This window comes from Sarcophilus harrisii, chromosome 1, assembly GCF_902635505.1.
Source record: "Sarcophilus harrisii chromosome 1, mSarHar1.11, whole genome shotgun sequence".
In the NCBI taxonomy this organism is placed as follows: Eukaryota; Metazoa; Chordata; class Mammalia; order Dasyuromorphia; family Dasyuridae; genus Sarcophilus; species Sarcophilus harrisii.
The window spans coordinates 60,032,488-60,053,446 of NC_045426.1; the positions used below are offsets into that span (position 1 = coordinate 60,032,488).

Below are 20,959 nucleotides of genomic sequence, written 5' to 3' on the forward strand. Positions count from 1 at the left end.
GGAAAACAGAACAGAAGGTTTTGCAAGGGTCAATGTTCAAAAATTACCCATGCATATGTCTTGTAAATAAAAAGCTATGATAAAACAAACAAACAAATAAACAAACAAGAAGATTAATCAGACTAATAAGACTCACTTTTGGTGGCTTATATAGAATCAACTATGGAAATAGAATCTCTAAGGAGATTATGAAAATTCTAGGTTACTTAACTGCAGAATTTAGAGGCAAAAGGGCTTTTTTTTTTAAATTACTGTTTTAAAAAGAAGATAAGAAATTTAGAGTAACAACCTCAGGATTATCTATTTAACAAAATAGCATATACTGTGAAGACAGAAGAAATGGATATTTGAAAAGAAAATAGGCCTAGGAAAAATTGACAGAGAGATAACTTGACTCTAAGTAAGTCTTCCAATAACAAATAAGCCTCTCAAACAAAAAGATCATTATTATGTAGGGCTCTTGAAATGTATCCCATAATCAAAAGAAACTTAAGATGAAGTAATATTCTGTGTGTATGTGTGTGTGTGTGTGTGTGTGTGTGTGTGTGTGTAACAGTTGGCAAATCCATGAACCTTAACGAGATAAAGTAGTGTAGTCTCAGAGGCATTATCATCCAAATATATTATAGACCACTTGGACAATAAATGAATAGTTCAGAAATGCCCTAAGTCTAACATAGGAAGATAATGTAATAGAAACCCTTGTAGATAAGGGGCCTGCCTGTCACCCTTGCCTTCATCAGCAACACCACCAATAGCTAATATCCATGAAAGTAAATGTTAAAGAAATGAGGGACTGCCTCTGCCTGCCTCCTTTAACAACCACAGAGACTGAAGACTAAGGAATTACATTATTTCCCAGTTGCCTTCATAAAATTGTGGAGTTACCTTCTTTATTAAAAACTCTACAAATATAAGCTTTACAGATGTCTTATTTTTGTTCTAATTATGAGACTGAATCACGAGCATTAGCCTGAATTGGGTCTGGTCCTGAACAACATCCATGAAATGGGAAGGGATTAATTACAACTAACATTTATGTAGCATTTACTATCTGTCAGTCACTGTGCTTACTGCTTTCTACAAGTAGTGTCTTATTTGATCTTACAGTTCCTGTGAGAGCTAGTGCTATGATTATTTCCATTTTACAGATGAGGAAGATGAGGTAGAGATTAAGTGACTTGCCCAGATCACACAATAAGTGTCTGAGGTTATATTTGAATTCAGGTTTTCCTGACTCCAAGTCTATCCAAGTGCTATCTCATTATCCCTAAGAATAGAAATTGGATATGTTAAAAAAAGAAATCTCAGGAGTTGGCTAAGTGATGCTATAGTGTACACAGCACTGGGCCTGGAATTAGAAAGATCCTGAGTTCAAATCCAGCTTCAGACCTAGCTGTGTAACCCTGTTTGCCTTAATCTACTGGAGAAGGAAATGATAAATCACTTTATTGTCTTTGCCAAGAAAAAGAAATCAAAAAAATAAGCATAGACATAGAGAAAACAAAATTATCATTTTTGCAGATGATATACTGGTTTCTGGAGAATCAGCTCAAAAACGGATTGGAACAATTAACAACTTCAGCAAAGTTACAGGGTATAAAATAAACCCATAGAAATCATCAACATTTCTGTACATTGACAACAAAACCCATCAGAAAGAAAAATTTCCCTTAAGATAATAATAGATAATATAAAATACTTGGGAATTTATCTGCCAAGACTACATGAACACTATTGCAAAACATTGTTTATACAATTTAAAACAGATCTAAATGATTGGAGAAATGCTAATTTCTCCTGGCTAGGTCAAGTCAATACAATAAAAATGACAATACTGCTTGAATTCATTTACTTATTTAGTGCTTTCCAATCAAACTACCAACAGATTAGAGTAAAAATGTCAAACGACAAGTCTTGGAACTCTTCCAAATAATAGCCTTCACCAATTATAATGTAATTGAGAAATATTTAACAAATACTTATCAAACATCTTGTATATTGAATTTACTTTTGAGAGTTAGAAAAAAATAACAACATTTTTCTAGAGGAACAAAAAAATCAAGAATAACAAAGCAATTGGTAAAAAAAAAAAGGAAGGAAGGGGACCTAATAGAAATTGATATCATTAATAAAATTGTAATCATTAAAACAATTTGGTACTAAGTAAGAAATAGAGAAGCTGATTAGGTACACATTATAGAGAAGCAAACAAATCACTGTTACCTAGTGTTCAAAAAACTCAAAGATTTCAGAATTCATCAAGAATTCAGAAGAACTTGGAAAAAAGTAAAGCAGTCTGGAAGAAACTAGCTATAGATTAGCATCTCATGTTGTGTACCAAGATAAATTTTAAACAGGTACATGAATTAAGCATAAAAGATGATATAAGAAACAAATTAAATGAGTGTGGAATAAATTACCTGTCAGATTTATGGATAAGGGAAGAATTCATGACTAAACTAGAGATAAAGAAGTTCACAGGAGGTGAAATGGATAATTTTGGACACATAAATCTCTTTTTTGTTTCTATAAACATCTGTGAGTTGGAAAAAATGACTTATGAATTTCTCTTAGACTTCTCACTTAGAATTCAATCTGACGGATTTTTTGGAGGTTTGTCAAGGAGGTATGGTGGGTGAACTAGGCTGTAATGCTTCCTCTTGCCCAGCCAACTAAATTCTGCCCCATTATCTACATTTTTATGCTATGCTTGGGGGGTTATCTCTCCATACCTCCACTCAGTAAAATCTTCTTCCCTCAGTTTTCTTTCAGTTCAGGTGCTGCCATTCCATGAAGCTTCTCGTGATTTCTTCTCCTTCCTCAAATTTATAGAAAGCTCTTTGTCTGTACCTCTTCTTAGCTTTTTTCTTTTTTTTTTTTTAGCATATTCTATATTATACTTACTTATTTACAGGTAATATCTTCTAGCAGATTGTTTTTTCATCTTTTTGTACTCAGCATTATAACCCAGTTCCTTGCACATAGTAAATTGAACTGAATGGATTACTTGCATCTCAATTTGGATGACACAAAACTAAAAATATTGTAACACTGAATCAGGATGCATAAAGATCATAATAGGCTGGTATGATGGTCAAATGATAGCAAGATGAAATTTAATAAGTTTTCACTTACTTTAAATAAGTCAACTGTTATGCTACAATACAACTAAGATTTGGTTGGAAAGTATTCCATGTTCAGATGACTAAGAATTTTAATGAATTGGAAGCCTAATATGAGTCAGTAATGTAATGTGACATACAAAGAAGTTTATGGGATCTTAAAATAATAGAATATTAGGGTCCATAAAAAGTGACCTATAAGTTGGGCTATATTCTGTTTTTGTCAGATTCTCAAACTGTATTAGATGTAGACCAATGGAAAAAACTGGATATGTTTAGCTTAGAAAAGAGAAGATTTAGAGAGATACATATAGTCATCTTTCAGTATTTAAAAGAACCATGTGAGAAAAGGATTAGACTGATTCTGCTCAGAGGCCAAATCTGATAGCAATGGGTGGAAATTACAAAGAGTAGATTTTGTATTAATATTTGAAAGAAATTCTGCAAAGTACAAGCTATCTAAAAGTTTCTTCACACAGATGCTCAGACGTTCCATGATTACTATTCAGTGGTGTTGCAGAGAGAATTCAGGCTTTGGGTACAGATTGAGCTAGAGATGCAAATGAGAAGCTCTAAGAGCTACTCAAAATCTGAAATTCTGTGATTCTATATAAATATGAACTGTTATTTATTTCCAGATGCTTCCAGAGAGGTATTATATGTGAAAAGTGAAAACTCTTAAGAAATTAGACATTATGGGGCAACTACATGAACATTGGATAGAGCCCTGATCCTAGTGTCAGGAGGATCTAATTCAAATACAGCCTCAGATACTTAATAGCTGTGTGACCCTAGCAAATCATTTAACCCCACTTGCCTCAAAAAGAAAAAAAGGGAAAAAAAAGAAAAGATATTAGACTTTGCTGTTGATGCACACTTTAAATCTCAGTTACTGGAGGAGGCTGAAGCTAGCAAATCTCTTGAGCTCTGGTTTTGAGTTGCAATGTGCTATGCTAGTTGGTCCTAAGTCTGGCATCCATATGGTGACTCTCTGGGAGTGAGGACTAACAGATTGCCTAAGGACAGGCAAACTGAGGGGTCAGAGTGACTGGTTCAATCACAGTGAGATTGGGCCCTTGAGTAGTTCCTACTTTGACAATCTGATTGAGAAAGGGAGATCCTTTCTTTTCTTTTAAAAAGAAAAGGAAGAGGAGAAAGGTATTAATTTGTATTTTAATATGGTTATATTCTGTTTTACATATAGCAATAACTGAGAAGTAATATGGAAATTAAAACATCTTGTATCACAATTCCCAAAGTTCTGTGTCCTTAAGGATCTCAGTAGGGAGACCCTAGGGTCCACTTAGGAACCTTAGAGGTCCAATTCTATCTCATTTTGCAAAATGGGAAACTAGACTCAGAATGATTAAAGAATTTGTCCAAGGTTACACAGGTAGCAAATGACAGAGTTGGGATTCAAACTAAAGTTTACTGGCTTCCACCTTCCTATCGAACCACAGATGAGATTCTAAGTATTCATGAGCTCAAAGCATTGCAATTCATATTTACATATTGAATTTTACAATTTATAAAGCATTTTTTCTCCTGTGACCTATCTGAATATGTAAGGCAAACCATACTGATCTGGAAGGAAGCAGATAAACAAGACAGTTTGGGATGCTACCATGTTAAATTTATTTACGAGGAAAAAGGTTGCACATAATGCAAATTTGAAGTTTCATGTGCAATCCCTTTTTATGTTCTGCTTTGTATGTGGAGATGTTCATTTTGTTTGGTGTTTGTTAAGATCATAATTTTTTTTAAAAAAGTATTTAAAATACCATATTGGTTTGAATCCTTAAAATGTATCCCCCAAATGAGATCTTTTTTGAAAGGAAAAAAAAGGTATTAACAAAGGTTTCTCCCCCTTCCCTTTTTTCCCCCTTGTGAATATATAGGTGGGATGTGTCAAGAGGATCAGCATTCACTATAGAAAAACAATCTGAGACCAAAGAAATACTCAAACAACTGAATCAGCGCAGCTCATCCTTGATTACGGAAAATGTCAAGATGCAAAGTATTGGGGATTGAAAGAATTTGAACACTTATAGTAGAACATAATTAGACCTGGAATTAGGGGGGGAAATGTTGTGGAATCATAGATAGCAAATTTTCAAGGACTGAATTCACTTTTAATATCGCTCATCATAACTAGCAAGAATTTCAGAAATGTTTCAATGTCACTCGAATATTCATAGTTCGTAGGATTTAAAGATGGAAGAGATGCTTAAAAGTTATCTGGTTTAATCTTTTCATTTTAAATACTAGGAAACTGAGGCCTAAAGTGATTAGATGACTTGCTCTAAGTCTTACAGATAGTAATGGAGTCAGTATTTGAACCCTCCACCTCTGACTACAAATATACTTTTATTGTCACAAAACGCATTGCCACGAAAAGTGGCAGAGTGATAAGTTCATTTTCACCTAGAAGATTTGGGCAAGTTAATGTAACTTCCAAGATCTAATCAGATTTGAAGAACCTTTTCTCAAAGGAAAAAGTTCTGGGAAAAACAGAAATAAATGAGCACCCAACCCTACATAATGAGGAAAATGATAATTTTTAAGTTCTACTTTTCATCTGAAGCATAATCAAATCTCTTTAAGATGCTATAGTTGAAGGAAATGGCATTATTTGCCTTTTGAAAATATAAAAGGAAAATATGGTAGGTTTTTCTTATTATTTGCGGGGCCCTTAGAGCTCTTACCACTTTTGCAGCTGAATGTCTATCGCCAGATGAAACATAGATTGTATTGCTAGTGATTTTGAAGCATTTGTACAGGAAAACTGAAGGACTTTTGGTATATATTGTAGCTTTGTTTCTTTTAGTGGAAGCGTTTATTTTTTTCTAAGAAAATAGAGGACCTAAGGAGTGTCAAAATATTGAAAGAAAAGTATGGGGGAGAGGATCATAGCTTCTTATAATCATGACCTTTGTGCAAAAAATAAGAGTCTATATTTCAAAGATCAGGATAAATGTGACAAAAGAACCAAGTGAATAGGTTTTTAGATTAAAATTAAGAGGAAAGGGAGTAATTTGCTTAAAATTTTTTTTAAATAAAAAAAAAAAACCCTGATACCATTTACAATAGTGATAAAGAAAGTTTCTAAGATCAATTCTCAAGAGAAACTAATGGGAGAGGGACAAAAAATATTTCTGACCTCAGATTTTCATCTACCAGTAGATGGAAGTATAGATAATGAACAAACTGAACTTGAAATTAATATGAGCTCAGATGTGCCTAAGATTTGGATTGTAGCATGTGTGATCAGAATATAGTAATGGAATTATATACTCATTTAAAAGAAATGGATCAGATAGAAATAAAGAATATAGCCCTGCATATTGGAAGATTATAGGAATTTATAATCTGAAAGATAGAAACACATTAGCACTTAGACCAAGGTAAAAGAGAATAGAAAATAATACTGTTTGGGGAGCATTATTACAGATAAAATAGGCAGCATAAAGAATGCTTCCAAATACAAATGATCAAACTAATGTAGAAACACGATACATGGTAGTAATGACCAACAATATAAGTTATTTATCTACTGGTCCTCCTGCCATCTAGGGGAGGGGAAGGAGGGGAAAAAATGGAACAACAGGTTTGGCAATTGTCAATGCTGTAAAATTACCCGTGCATATAACCTGTAAATAAAAAGCTATTTAAAAAAAATATATAAGTTATTTTAGGCATCTGTCTGAAGTTTCATTCTGATAAATTCTTGACTTGCTTTGGTTACACTTTCACTTTTTCCTGAAGACTAAAGGAGCAACAAGCAATATTGTTGCTCTGAACTTAATTTTGACCAAACATGGAAACCTGGAAGTGACAGGAATGTTGGGAGATAGGGACTATGTAACATTAACTGCCCATGATAGTCAAGAAAAAGAATGCTGAGCATAATGCTACCCTGTAATTCTAAATAACAATAATATAACTTGTGATATCATATAATGATATCATTGTTATTTAATAAATGGTATCTGTCCCAGCCCTGAAGTTAGGAGGATCTGAATTCAAATCTGGTCTCAGACACTTAAACACGTCCTAGCTGTGTGACCCTGGGCAAGTCACTTAATCCCAATTGCTTCAGCAAAAAAAGAAAGAAAAAAGAAAAAGAAATGGTATCTGTGATTCTGTGACCAAAACTTCTAAAAGGGATGTTTTGTGGTCAGTATCAAAATTATGGGATCATAATGTGGAAGAAAAAGGGAGCCAGTTAAACAAATCAGGGTGTTCAAACAAAGGCATCTTTAATTCATATTTTAAAAGGGCATGTATTAAAGTTGAAAGAGAGCCATAATTAAGGAAACATAGGAGAGTTGCAGAAAACCATAGTCATAATCTCAGGAAGGCTATAGCCCCAAATTAGGTGAGAATTTCTGAGGATCACAAAAAGGACTCTTAGATGTTCAGAGCAAGAACAACAGAAAGGATGTACACTGCAGAATAATAAAAGAAACTTTGGATTTGGGACAACTTAGGTTTAAATAAGAAAATCACCTTAACAGTCTTTAGGCCATTAGGCCATTAGGTCTTTTCTTCATTTTTGAAAGGAGATATTGGACCTCAAAGTTCCCTTTAAGTTCTGGTATTTTTCTGTGATTTTGTGAAGGATGATGGGCTTCTCTGTTTGAGTTCATAGTACAATGTTAACAGATGATAGAACTACTCAACTCCTACTGAAGTTTCATCTTTCCTATCAAAAGAAATGATCTTTGAGCATAAGACTATAACAAATATAATTAGGGAAAAATTGAATCCCAAGATGGGTGAGAAGCTAAAGAGAAAGTATCCATTTGCTTTAATAGATTCAATCCTCCAGACTCAAATGAATTGAATCCCGATGTGGTCTCAGAAACACCACTGACACTCTTTCATAAATCATTGAACCTGAGAGGGTGTATTACTAGATTGTGCAAATTTTACATTAATATTTTGAAGGGAAAAATGGAGGGGGAGGGAAGCTGAAAGGCACAGTGGAAAGATTGTTGGATTTGAAATGAGAAAATTGGTATTCAGATCCTGGCTTAGCTACTTATGGGACCTTTGGCAGGTTTTTTACCTCTTAGGGCCTTGGCTTCCTTATCTGCAGAATTAAAAGATTGTTCCTCCAATTGTAAATGACTTCTGTTGTCTCTTTCAGTTTTATGATTTTTTGACCAGTCTTGGAAGCTATATCTCAGTTAATTTGATGTAAATTTCTGGCAAAGTGCCAGAAAAGATAAGAAATGATGGTAGAATCACTGTCCAAGATTTTTGGAGCCATCACCAGTTCACAACTCATGTCAAACTAACCACAGTCTCTTTTATGTTAAGGCAGATATGTGAACTGGCAGATTAGGCTGATACTATCAATATCAATATACATTGATTTCACCAGGGCACTTGACAACATAGCTTATGAATTAGGTGGATTCATAGATGGCTAGAAAATAATGTCTAGTATTGGCTGCTCAATTGATGTCTATAAGGGGTGTTCTCTAGTGACTCTGTCACATTTCAGTACTTGAATTAAGAGAAGTCATGTGTATCCAATTTGGAGAAAATACAGAATTACAGTGGAGAGCTACTATCATAAATAACAAAGTCAATATTTAAAAATATCTCAGTGTGCTCTAATGCTGAGACCAAGATAGAATCTAACATGAAAGTTTTTTTCTTAAACTTTTTTGTTTTCTTTTGTTGAGGAACCTCAACAAAATCCATCAATAGGTTTCAAAGTCCTTAATAATATGATAAGGAAAATGGCCTGAAATGTCTAGTTAAAATCATAAATATTCATTCTAAGAATTATTTTGTCACCTTGATTTTAGTTTAATTTTAATTTTACTTTCTTGCTTTACACTGATCCTTCTTTTTTCACTGTTAAAGGAAAGGATATATCAAGAAAACTTTCAATGAAAAAAAAGAGGAAATTTAGAACAAACGAGGACGACTCAGAATCAACACTGGCTAAGAAACAAAGTATCTTCTTTATGGAGCTGAGTGCTATGCCTCTTCTTGCTGGTAATTATCAGAGTTTAAAAGTTTTTAATTGATTTTTTTAAAAGTTTCTTTTAAAATGTATTGATTTATGAATATATTATATTCTTATAACATATATCTAAAATTTTTGCTGTCTTTACCTAAAAGTGGAGCAGAATATTCAGAAATGCATAGCTTAGAATCATTGAATTCTAGAGCAGGGAATGACTTTGGAGTCCATGTATATTCTCACTAGGAAGGTCCCAATAAAAAATTCCCACGCTGATGAGATCTGAGCATAAAAGTCAAGTGCAAGGTCATAAATTTAGAGCTAGAAGGCCCCATTAGCTTACACAATGTATTTCAATCAAGGAAACAGATCCAGAGAAGTGAGAGAAGCACAATGAAACTGGTTTCCAAGGGCCATCTGTGAGTTTTCCTTTTTAGCTACAGTTTCCTTTCCTTAGGGGAAAAAATTATATGAACACAAAGAAAGACAAAAAATTGCCATGAACAATTCTCCTCCTCCCAACTTTTCCATGGGCCACATTAGGAGGTGAAAGCAACAAAGACCTAATCTGATCTGACAAGGAATGGACCATAAATTACCAAGATCTAATCTGATCTGACAAGGACTGGATCATAAATTACCAACTTTTAAGACTCATTGTCTAACTGTTTCCCATGCCTGGGATGCTTTTTCTTCTCACCTTCACCTTTTGAAATTCCTGATTTTTTTTTCATGATTCAGTCCAATCAGCCCCCTTTCCACTTTTTCAGTGACTGTGGAATGGCAGAATAAGGGAATGGCGTAGAATGATGAAAGAGGAGCTAAAACGGATAAGACTTAAACGCTTTCAATTTTTTGAAAACCATTTTAATTCTAAGTTTGTATTTACATTATAAGGGAAAAAAATTGTATCATAATGATAAAGGTATGCTAACAAGCAGTGCAAATTGGTTTAGCAAAATCACAGCAGAGGAAACAAATAAACGGGACATTTATTTACTAAAGAGCAAGTGTTGTAAATGGGATGATTTGCAAATTGGTCTTTGAGGAAACCTTCTAGAGGGTTTATCTACTAACTTTAGGCATGTAAGTTTGTGCCAATTTATGATTAAAGCATTATTTCATTGAGTGAGAGCTAATTACATAATCTGTTAATAAGGATGTTGTGAAATAGTTTGTCTGTTAGGGGAACTTTATGTATTGCATCCTAATTATATTTTTAGGAAGGAGTCACTTGCGTGAAGGTGGCAGGTTATATGCAGAATATATTTGGACAGCATATTAAAAAACAATAAGGCCATTTGTTTTTCATGACTAAGCATATTTGTTTTAAATCTCCTCTCCACCCCCATTCCCCCTTTTCTCCCAAAGGATGGAGAAGTGGGAAAGAGAAAAAAAAAGATATTTGTTAGTTAAAATTCATCAAATTTTTTTGATTTCCCCACCCCTCCACCCCCATTTCTCCAGGCTAAAAGAAAATAGTTGCAGACCTACTCAATGTTTGTTCTCAAATATGATGAGCTCCCTCTGCTGGTTTTGATACAAAATATTTGAATTAAAAATATTTCTTCACAATTATAGTATTTTTTTCCCCCCTTAATGATCTGCAGGATCATTCTCCTTGTTTCTGAATTCTTTTCTGAAGAATTTTCTGTAACCAGAATGAAGCAATCATCACAGAGGTTTTTTTTCAGATCAGATCAGATCAGATCATTTCCTGGCTACATGTGTGACCTTTTTTCAATGCCCTGCACACAGTAGAATCTTTATAAATTGAGGAACAAATGGGAATTGGTATCTGGATCAAACTGTCATGTTGGATTTCTTTGAATACCTTCCTTAATATTTCTCACAATGATGACTAGTGAAAAAACATCATGATTGTGCCATACAATGAGAAAAAAATATATATATATATAGAGAGAGAATAAATATAGAAGTACTTTCAAATATAGTAAAATCCATGTCATTCTACAATGTTTACAATTTGGGAAGAATATCTGACTGTAAATATTTGTTTCAGAAAACTTAATAAGTTTGTTTATGTGTGTTTTACCTTGTTATTAATTTATTAATAATTATATTATTAAATTAAAATATGGGGACAGGTAGGTGGTATAGTAGATAGAGTGTCAGGTCTGGATTCAGGATGATTCATCTTACTTAATTCAAATCTGGCCTCAGATATTTAGTAATTATATGATCCTAGGCAAGTCACTTAACCCTGTTTGCCTCAGCTGGAAAGAAAATGGCAAACTACTTTAGTATCTTTGCCAAGAAAATCCCAAATGGACTCATAAAGAGCCAAACACAACTGAAAAATATCTGAACAATCATGCATCAGAAATTATGATTAAAATGAAAAATGAGTTAAAATTTAAAAAATATTAATATATGAACAAAAAACCAAAACAAAGAAAAATTAATCCATAGCAAGTATTCTGCCTTCTCTAACTGGAGCACTGAAGTAACCTTCATTTGATTTGTGGTGAATAAATGGTGAATAAAGGTTTTTCTGTGATTCACGTTTTTCCCACAGGACAGAAAACTATAGTGAGTCATGCTGAAGACATGAACTCCAAAATTTTGGATTGCTTTTTGAGTATTACACTAAATGCTCCACTTATGACTGAGAAACAGAAGCAGGATTTAAACCCTTTGATTATAAAGATCAAATCACTTGCTTACCTTCCAACAGGTCCTGTGACTCCTGAACAGCTGCAGGTATTTCAGTTACTATTCTCATTTTCTCCTGGTTCTATATAACACCAAATTTTGCAGATTTCTCTTCCTAACTTCTTTCCTTTATCAGGTTTTATCATAGCCAAAATATGTACACCAAATCTCAGTGATATGGTTTTATTGATGTTTTCTGTTATATCATCATGGTTAATCTCATTTTCCCTCTCTATCTCCCTCCCAGAGAAATATCAGTGATGGACTTTTTTTTAAAATAAAAAAATGGAATTTAATAATTATCTGCAATTGCATTAACTCTCCTTGCAGAAAAATACTTACCTTGTTGCAAGGTTGATATTCCAGTTAGAGAGCAGAATTCCTCTGTTTCTTTTGAGAATACATATTCAGATTAGAATCTGTGGAAACTCCAATGTGCCAAATATTAGGAGTAATAATCCCACTATTTTTATTTCCATCATTGTCTAAATGGTGAGACTCTTGGCTTATCCACTGAATTTTTGGCTTTCTTACTGGAATGCATGAAGTGTTCAAAGAGAACAAGTACTTCTTGTGTGATAGCTTGCTGAGCCCTTTTCAAGACTGTTAATCCATCTTTGGTGTCCTGGCACTCTACTCTCACCTTTGATTACAAGAAGCCATGCTCTGGTAAAATCATTTTAGCAGATGGGCTAAACGAGCTTGAAGGGAACCCAAAGGACACAAATCCCTAGAAGAGTTAGGTGGTGTCTACCCCAAGCACTTGGAGACTTCCTCCAGTGGAATGGATGGATAGGAGCAATATATTCCAACAGCCATGAAGGCAGCTGAAGCAGGCATATGGGGTGCTAAGAACTTGGTCAGACATTGCTATGCCAAGGTCATCTATTGCATCCAAGGCTATCATCAGTAATTGTAGAGGGCCACAGATAGTGAGGGAACTCTGGGTGAGGTATAAGAAGACCCTTCCGCCCAGAGGGAACCTGCCAACAATGTCTGGTCTGCTCCCCATCTCCCTTAAGGGCTCTCGGCTTTCCTGAGAATTCAGGAGGCAGTGATAACCTGTGTTATGATTGAAGCAGGTGGCAAAGAATGATACCAGGTAGCAAACTACAGACAATAGCAAGTTGTTCATGTGATCTCACATGCTCAGTATATACTTAGTGCATGTATATTTGGGTATATAAAGGGGGAAGACTTTGGAATAAATGGACTCCATATTTTAACTATCCTCAGGAGTCTCACCTCATCACTCCTCCACTAAGATGGTATGTTTTTTAACCCCAGTGTGGGGGCTCTAGAAAGCACAGTACATTTTGTCACCCCAACTTGGGGGCTCTAGAAAGCAGGACACAACAAGTAATCATGACTTTTGTCTTGCTATGGGACTTCATTGACTCTGGAAGAGAGACTAAGGCTACTGACTTTGCACAGCTACCTCACTGAAACTAAGCCATCACTTATGATGTCATTGGTCCTCTCTGAAAATAAATGACAAACAATATCTCTCCTACTGACTGTCATTCATTTAGATCCTGGCTATTTCAATTGGTTAAATCACTAGAAGATCTGACATCCTTACAATATAAATGTACATAATATCATAGATGGAAAGGATCTTAGAAAGTATTCATTTTACAGAGGAGGAAACAAAATTGGGAAAAGTAAAATATTTACCTTAGGTCAGGTTGCTAGTTGGTGGCAGAAATACTAGACCTAGAAGAAGCTAAGTCTTTTACTAAAGCTAATCCAGGACTTTATGATGTCTTGTTGAATCTGACCCTTCTACCATCTTGTTGCATAATAGATTTCCTCTAATATACCCGTCACACTTGATCTTGTTGTCTCTCATTCATTATTTCAGAAGGGTTCTTGTATGTTAATTGTCATTTTCCATTTCCATTTCCAGCTATTTCTAAGAAGTACCATATGAAGGATTGGTTCCTCTGACAAAATGTTGGAATCTTAGGGAGACCTGAGCTATTGTTTTCATAATGCCAGAGAAAAGGGACCATTGAGTCATAAATTTTACTAAGTTAGCATTTAGAGTGCTTCTAGTCTTTGAAGTAGGCTTCTGGCATGCAGAAGTCTATTGTCTATGTGTCACAGTGGCTAGAGTTCTAGACCTGGAATCAAGGATTCCTGAGTTCAAATCCAGTCTTAGATACTTAGCAACCATGCAAATCTGTACCTCAGTTTAATTTTATGTAAAATAGGGATAGTAATAGCACCTACCTCCCAGGATAGTAATGATGATAAAAATGGGATAATATTTATAAAGTGGTCTGCAAACATAAAAGCATTATATAAATGTTTGCTATCTGCTGTATTTCACTATTTCCACGAATTAGTTAGTCCTATTAAACTACATGTCTTAGTATTTTCACCTTTTTTTTGTTGTTGTTTGCTTGCTTATTTTTTCTTTCTCATTTTTTCCCTTTTTTATCTGATTTTTCTTGTGCAGCATGCTAAATATGTTTAGAAGAATTGCACATGTTTCATCTAGGGGTGGGGGGAGGTTAGGAGGGAGGAAGAAAAATTTGGAACATGAGGTTTTTCAGGGTGAATGCTGAAAACTGCCTTTACATGTATTTTGAAAAATAAAAAGCTATTATGTAAAAATAAATTACATGTCTTTTGTTGGTAAAACTGATAACCATTTGGGAGGTAGCAATTTGCTTATAATATTCCTGGGAGTTTTCATTTTAGGATCCTTTTCAGGAGTTAATTGGTACATTCTTTCAATTCTAATTTACCCTGTGGTTCTAGGAAATCAGGTCAGATATACTTGATAATTTCTAGAAATATGATGTGTAGGCTCTTTTTTATTCCAAACTTCCAGATCATATAATAATTCTCCTCAATCTATTTTCTAGGTCAGTTGTTTTTCCATTGATACATTTCACTTTTTTCTATTCTTATCATTATTGTGATTTTGTTTGATTGTTTCTTGATGTCTCATGAATCATTAGTTTCCACTTGCCCAGTTCTAATTTGTAAGGAATTATTTTCTTAATTGAGTTTTTGTGCATCTTTTTTTCCACTTGGTCAATTCTTCTTTTTAAGGAATTCTTTTCTTCAATGAACTTTTATGCCTCTCTTAACATTTGGCCTATTCTGTTTTGTGTGTGTGTGTGTGTGTGTGTGTGTGTGAATTTTTTTTAGTATTTTTTGTTGCCTTCTTTTCTAATATATTGGCTTTTTCTTGTATTGCTTTCGTTTCTTTGCTCCATTTTTCCTCTCTTTTATTTTAAAAATCTTTTTTGAGCTCTTCTAGGGCCTGAGTCCAATTCACATTTTTTCTTTGGGGCTTTCTTGTAGCTGCTTTGATCTTGTCTTCTTCTGAGTTTGTTTTTGACCTTCCCTGTCACTAGAGTAACTTCCTATGGTGGTTCTTCTTCTTCTTCTTCTTCTTCTTCTTCTACTCTTCTTCTTCTTCTTCTTCTTTTCTTTTTCTTCATTTCTTCTTCTTCTTTTCTTCTTCTTCTTCTTTTCTTTTTCTTCTTCTTTTCTTCTTCTTCTTCTTCTTCTTCTTCTTCTTCTTCTTCTTCTTCTTCTTCTTCTTCTTCTTCTTTTTCTTCTTTTAAATATTTATGCATATTCCAGCCTTCTTCTTGATTTTAACTTTATGTCATAATTGGGCTCTGCTCCCAGGGTGAAAGAGACAAATGTCCTACAGACATCTCTAGTTTTTCATATTACTGTGTTGAGAGGTAATTCTGGGGGTCTGTAAGTTTCAGTTCTTCCAAAGTGGTATGATCTAAGAAGTGTCGTCACTGCTCTCCTCGTGCTGTGGCCTGTGTGTGATCAAAAGCACTTTTTTTGCCCTGACCCTATGAATAGGGTCTTTGCTCTTGCTAGAACTCCTCTTCTCCCTGGGATTGTGATCCAGAATTGGGTATGAGTGATACAATAGAGTTTTGCACCTAGTGCTAGCAAAGGGTCTCCTGTCATTTCTTTGTAAACCAGTTTTTTTGAGCCTCTTAACTATCTGTAGGCTGAGATCTTCAAAAGCTGAAACTACCACTGATCCCATACCCCCAGGCAGACACAGACACTGGACTGTACTCCACTCTCACCCCAATGAAACAGACCTTTCTTGTCAACCTTCCAATTTGTCTTGGGGTGGAAAATTATTTTACCCTATTGATTCTCTCACTTCAGAATTTGTTTTGAGATGTTAACATTGTTTGGAGGGGAATTTGGGAGATTTCAGACAAGGTCCTGTCTTTACTCTGCCATCTTGGTTCTGCTTAATGGTGGTTAGCATTTTAATCTGCTGCTCCATGGTTCACGCTTTAGTGTCTGACCAAGCCATAGGTTAAGGCTATGACTTAACCTAACAAAGTACTCTTTTCTAATCACTACTTCCCAATATGTTTTGTCTCTTTCTTGAAGAGAACATACATTTTGAATTTTGAATTTGTCTTCAGTAATCAGTAGCACTGTACCTGAATATAGTAAAGGAGAGGAGAGAGAGAGAACTAGACTTAAAATTTCAGTGTTATAGGGAATATTCAAATGAGAAACACCCTCTGTGCAAGTTGGCCCTTTCTAGTCTTAGAAAATTGCCTAGAAGACAAAGAAGTCATGACTTTTCCATGATCAGAAATTTATCTTAGGTTTTCCTGGCTCCAAAAAGAACTCTTTCCCTAGACTATGCCAGCCTGACATAGTAACCACTTAAGACATGTTTTTCCATTTATTCATTCAACAATCCCTACCCTTGAGAAGTTTGTACTTTATAAAGAGGGATAAATGATGTAAAACAGAGAAGTATATGCATAATGATTTGAAGAGAGACAAAATACTCACAGCTAGAAAGACCAGGAAAGGAAGATTTCTTGGAAGAGGTGAGCCACAAATTAAGCTTCGAAGGAAGCTAAGGATTATAAGAGGTGAAAACAGAAGTTACTGCAGGTGTGAGGAATAGGCTCTGCAAAGACAAAGAGGTGGGAAATGAGTTGCAGGAATGAATGAAGAGGAATGAAGAGAACATGAAAACAAGAAATGGGGAAATACTTCCCATCTGCTGTCTTCTTCCTGATCCACTCATGGAGGAGCTAGACTTCTGGGGTGCTACCTCCATTAATACAAGTTATTATTTGTCCTTCATTTTCTGTTTATTTTTGTGGGGCAGTTGGGGTTAAATGATTTGCTCAGAGTCGTACAGCTAGTAAGTTCTAAGTAGCTGAGGCTGAGTTTGAACTCGGGTCCTCCTGGCTCAGGATGCTGAACTCATGATGCTCTATCTAATGTGCCATCTTGCTTCTCCCTTGTCCTTCACTTTCAAAGAGTAAAGTCACATCACAAGGGATGTCTTGCCTCATGAGAAAATTGGATTTAAGTGAGCCAGAGTTGCACAAAGTCCTCAGCTTTCCTCTCTTCCTGAATCATCTGTAAGATAAAAGGCAGGATGAGGAGCGATAGGCTGGGATGCAGTGGATGACCATGGTTGTCTTTAGTGTCTGACCAAGCTCTAAGCACTCCACTGAGCCTGCTTTGGCTCCCTCCATTTCTACTGGAACAAATTATTCTTATCTGTCATTGTCAAAGAAAGTCTTTTCATGCTTGGGGCCGACATCCCCAGCAGGTTTGAGGCTTTAGATTATCCTCAACTTGGTTTAGCCCATCTTCCAAGATGGTTTGACCTTCAGCCACAGCTGCTTGGAGCCATAAGGAAGAGCTGGATGAATAAGTAAGTACCAAAGGGATCCCTTTGAGTAACCCTGAAAAATGGCTCAGCAAGCCTTCACACTAGAAGGTTAGTCCTCCTGAAAACCCCATATACCCCATTAGTCCAAGTATGTTCTATTAACACTCCCACCTGACTTCTGGAAGCCAAATCAGAATCTGGGGGAGCGTCCTCCAGATTTCTAGTTCCCAACCCACCCAAGAGGAAAAAAGGAGCCCTCTTTTCTCTTCTATAACTTATTTTCAAAATCCTGGATAGCATTGCCTCCTTCCTCCTATTTTCCCATCTCACCTCTTAATAATTACTATTTGAAGGTTTGAATGAGTGGGAGTTGTTTTTTTCTTTCCTCCTGCCCTTTTTATATTGTGTGGCTAGAATATGAACACAGGCCTTTATCCTTTCTCTAATTTTAAATCAGAAATTAATTACTAGTCATTAGATCATAAGCTGGTCTGTCCCCTTAAGCAATCTTTGTGATATAGTTGGCATTTTCTGTTTCTTCCACTAGCAGCCTACCCTATTATTAACTAAACACCTCAAATCCCAGGCTAGGAAGAGGGCTGGTAATCTGAATTAAGTGAACCTTTCCTTCCTTTTTAATGTTAATTAGTCATTTCAGTGATGTCCAATAGCTAGTGGATTCATTTGGGGTTTTCATTCCTTGTGTCTTTATTTGGGTTTTTTTTGGCAGAGATAATTGGAGTAGTTTTGCCATTTCCTTCTTGAGTCATTTTACAGATAACTGAGGCAGACAGGGTAAAGTGACTTGCCCAGCATCAAACAGCTATCCTAATAATATCCTAATAACATATCTCTAATATCCTTGTATTTATACAGGTGTATATTAGCTCCTTGAGGTCAGAGACTGTTTCATTTTTATTTTTCTATGCCTTCATCCCACACTGTGTCTGACACATTGTAAGCATTTAATAAATTTAAATGAATTCTATCAATTAATTGAGTGCTACCCGTTGTTATCTGGAAGTGCTATAAAAATCCTCTCATAAAACTGACAGTGAAAATTTATTTTTAATTTGAAGTTAACTTCACCAGATGGATTATTATCTTTGGCACATTACCCACCATGATAAAACTTTGATGTTCTTTCTTTCCTTCCTATCCTCCTGCCCAACCTGTTTCCACTCCCATATCACTGAAATCCCTGGAATTCATTCTTGCAGTCCGTTCTTGCATTTCCCAGATCAGAAAGATGGTAGCTCTAAGAATATTTTAAAAACATGACATGGAATCAGAAAGACTCATCTTCATGAGTTCAGATTCAGCCTCAGACACTAACTGTGTGACTCTGGGCAGGTCATTTAACCCTGTTTGCCTCAGTTTCCTTATCTGTAAAATGAGCTGGAGAAGGAAATGAGCAACCACTCCAGTTATCTTTGCCAGACTCTAGGATATCCATGTATTCACAGAGAGTACTTTCTGTGCCTCACTGAGAGATGAAAGACTGGTGCCTTCCACAGTTGGGTAATTGGGCAGTTGGAGCAATTTATGTAAGTTCCTAAAAATGACTCTGAGAGTTGCTATTACCTCCTGGTCCTCTTTTGAGTTTTTTTTTTTAATCTTTATGCAAAAATGAATTCATTATCCATGGATGTGGATAGACCTTCAGCAGTACAGAGTCATCTTTTTTCATTCTCTCTGATTCTTGCCTGGGTTCTTCCATCAGACCAATATAGAGAATCTATCTACTGTATTGGAGGACTCTTTTTACATTTTAGAGGCAGCTTGGAATTGTAGAGAGAGTCCTAGATTTGGTGTCACAAAGACTTTATTGATACCTACTGATTCTGATCCTGGACAAGTCCTTTTTTGGGCCACTATTTTCCCATCTACAAAATGGGGGTATTGGACTTGGTGGTTTTCCCACTCTAAATCTATGAATTTTTAAAAATAGATATTCTTTGCTTACCAGTACACTCTCTACCTCCACTTTCTAATAAAAGTGCATTTTTAGATAATATCTTATGTGTCATTTCTTGTACTCCACTCTTTAGTCAAGAAAAATGATTGGGATAGAAGAAGGAAAAAGAATTCTATGAGCTTATGCAAGTAATCTTATTTTTTTCTTTCTTTCTTCCTTTCTTCCTTCTCCTCCCTTTTCTGCTTTTCTTCCTCCTTCTTTTTTAGAAAATGTGCATTCCAGTATACTGTAAATACAAGTTTCATGACACTCCCGTTCACCAAACTCAAGGACAACCCTATGGAACACATATCTATTTTGATGATATCAATGTAATCCTCATAGGGGCACTGGACTCTAGAAATCTGCGTGAATACCTGGAAGGACCACCAATGGAAATTGAAATTCATGATCGAGATAGAAAAGAGGACATATATTTAGTTGAACCTTCTCTGTTTGGGGAAGATTCAGCAGATGCAAATTTGACCAATATGAGTCATATTACTTACATGGCTGAAAACCCATTTGAAACCATTAACAAAAAGTGGGATCCTTATGGGATTGCTAAGGTCAGTTTTGCTGATCTGCTGCTTGGCCAAAAGTTGATGGACTTATTTGTGCCCATTCACAAATGTAAAGCTGATTCCTCTTACTTCCAAAAGGATAGCAGAAGATATAAGAAAAGCTTTGGTGGTCACGATCCAATGGATACTCTGCAGACTTTTCCAGTACCCATGGGCAAATACTTGGACTACTCCTCAATGCTTAGATTGAGGATAGAATTATGTGTGCCCCTGAGGTTGGATGCAGGGGTAGATGTGGGCGAAATTTCAAGTGAACGATATGCACGCATAATTTATATATTTGATCCTTCAAAAACTGACTTCAAGAGGGCTCTCCTGAACGGCATTACGGAAATCAATGCCAAAGCTCTCCACTTGGAATCTTATCCTTCTGATGATATTCAAGAGGCTCTTTCAGCCTTTAAGGTGAAAGTTAAAATACAGGCAAAGCTAGACCAAGATGTGATCACTGGATTCCATTTGTTTGATGGACAAATTCACCTCTTTATTTTAGAAGGACTGGCACAGCAAGGACTGAGGAAGTTATGGGAACAATTTCCAAATCGGTAAGCAATTTTGATGATTTATTTTCCTTAAAAAATAGCAAAAACAACCAAAATTAATAACTTTTTTTCCCAAAGCAGCCCATGATCAGTGTTAGCAGATGGGTTGCCCAGATATATTACATTGTAGAGCTTTTCATGTATTAAAGTTGTGCCTAGATAATTTGATTTAACCTCTCCACCTTATAGATGACGAAACTGAGTTCCATAGAAGGGAAGTTATTTGTCTGAGCACATGGGATGAATTCATAGTAGAGTTAGTTTCAGAAGCCAAGTCCCCTGACTCCTGGGTTAAGACTCTAATATAGCACCCTACTGGACTTAACCCCTTCCCCTCCCAAACATCCCAATAACTTAAAAGCAATCTACTCCAGTGCTAAAATAGCTGTCAAAATAACATACGAAAACTCCTTCCTTGTTAATTATATATAATACT

General features: G+C 35.5%; 1 protein-coding gene across 2 annotated transcripts in view; it reads left to right on the forward strand.

Moving 5' to 3' along the window:
- The window catches only part of KIAA1257 (KIAA1257 ortholog), a 76,470-nt gene that overhangs the window by 32,458 nt on the left and 23,053 nt on the right, over positions 1 to 20,959 (forward strand). For both annotated transcript variants that reach the window (XM_031956638.1, XM_031956645.1), the window contains exons 7-10: positions 5,024 to 5,142; positions 9,006 to 9,140; positions 11,648 to 11,832; positions 19,625 to 20,526. In XM_031956638.1, coding sequence (XP_031812498.1) covers positions 5,024 to 5,142; positions 9,006 to 9,140; positions 11,648 to 11,832; positions 19,625 to 20,526 — 1,341 coding nt within the window. The remainder of the gene's footprint in view (positions 1 to 5,023; positions 5,143 to 9,005; positions 9,141 to 11,647; positions 11,833 to 19,624; positions 20,527 to 20,959) is intronic.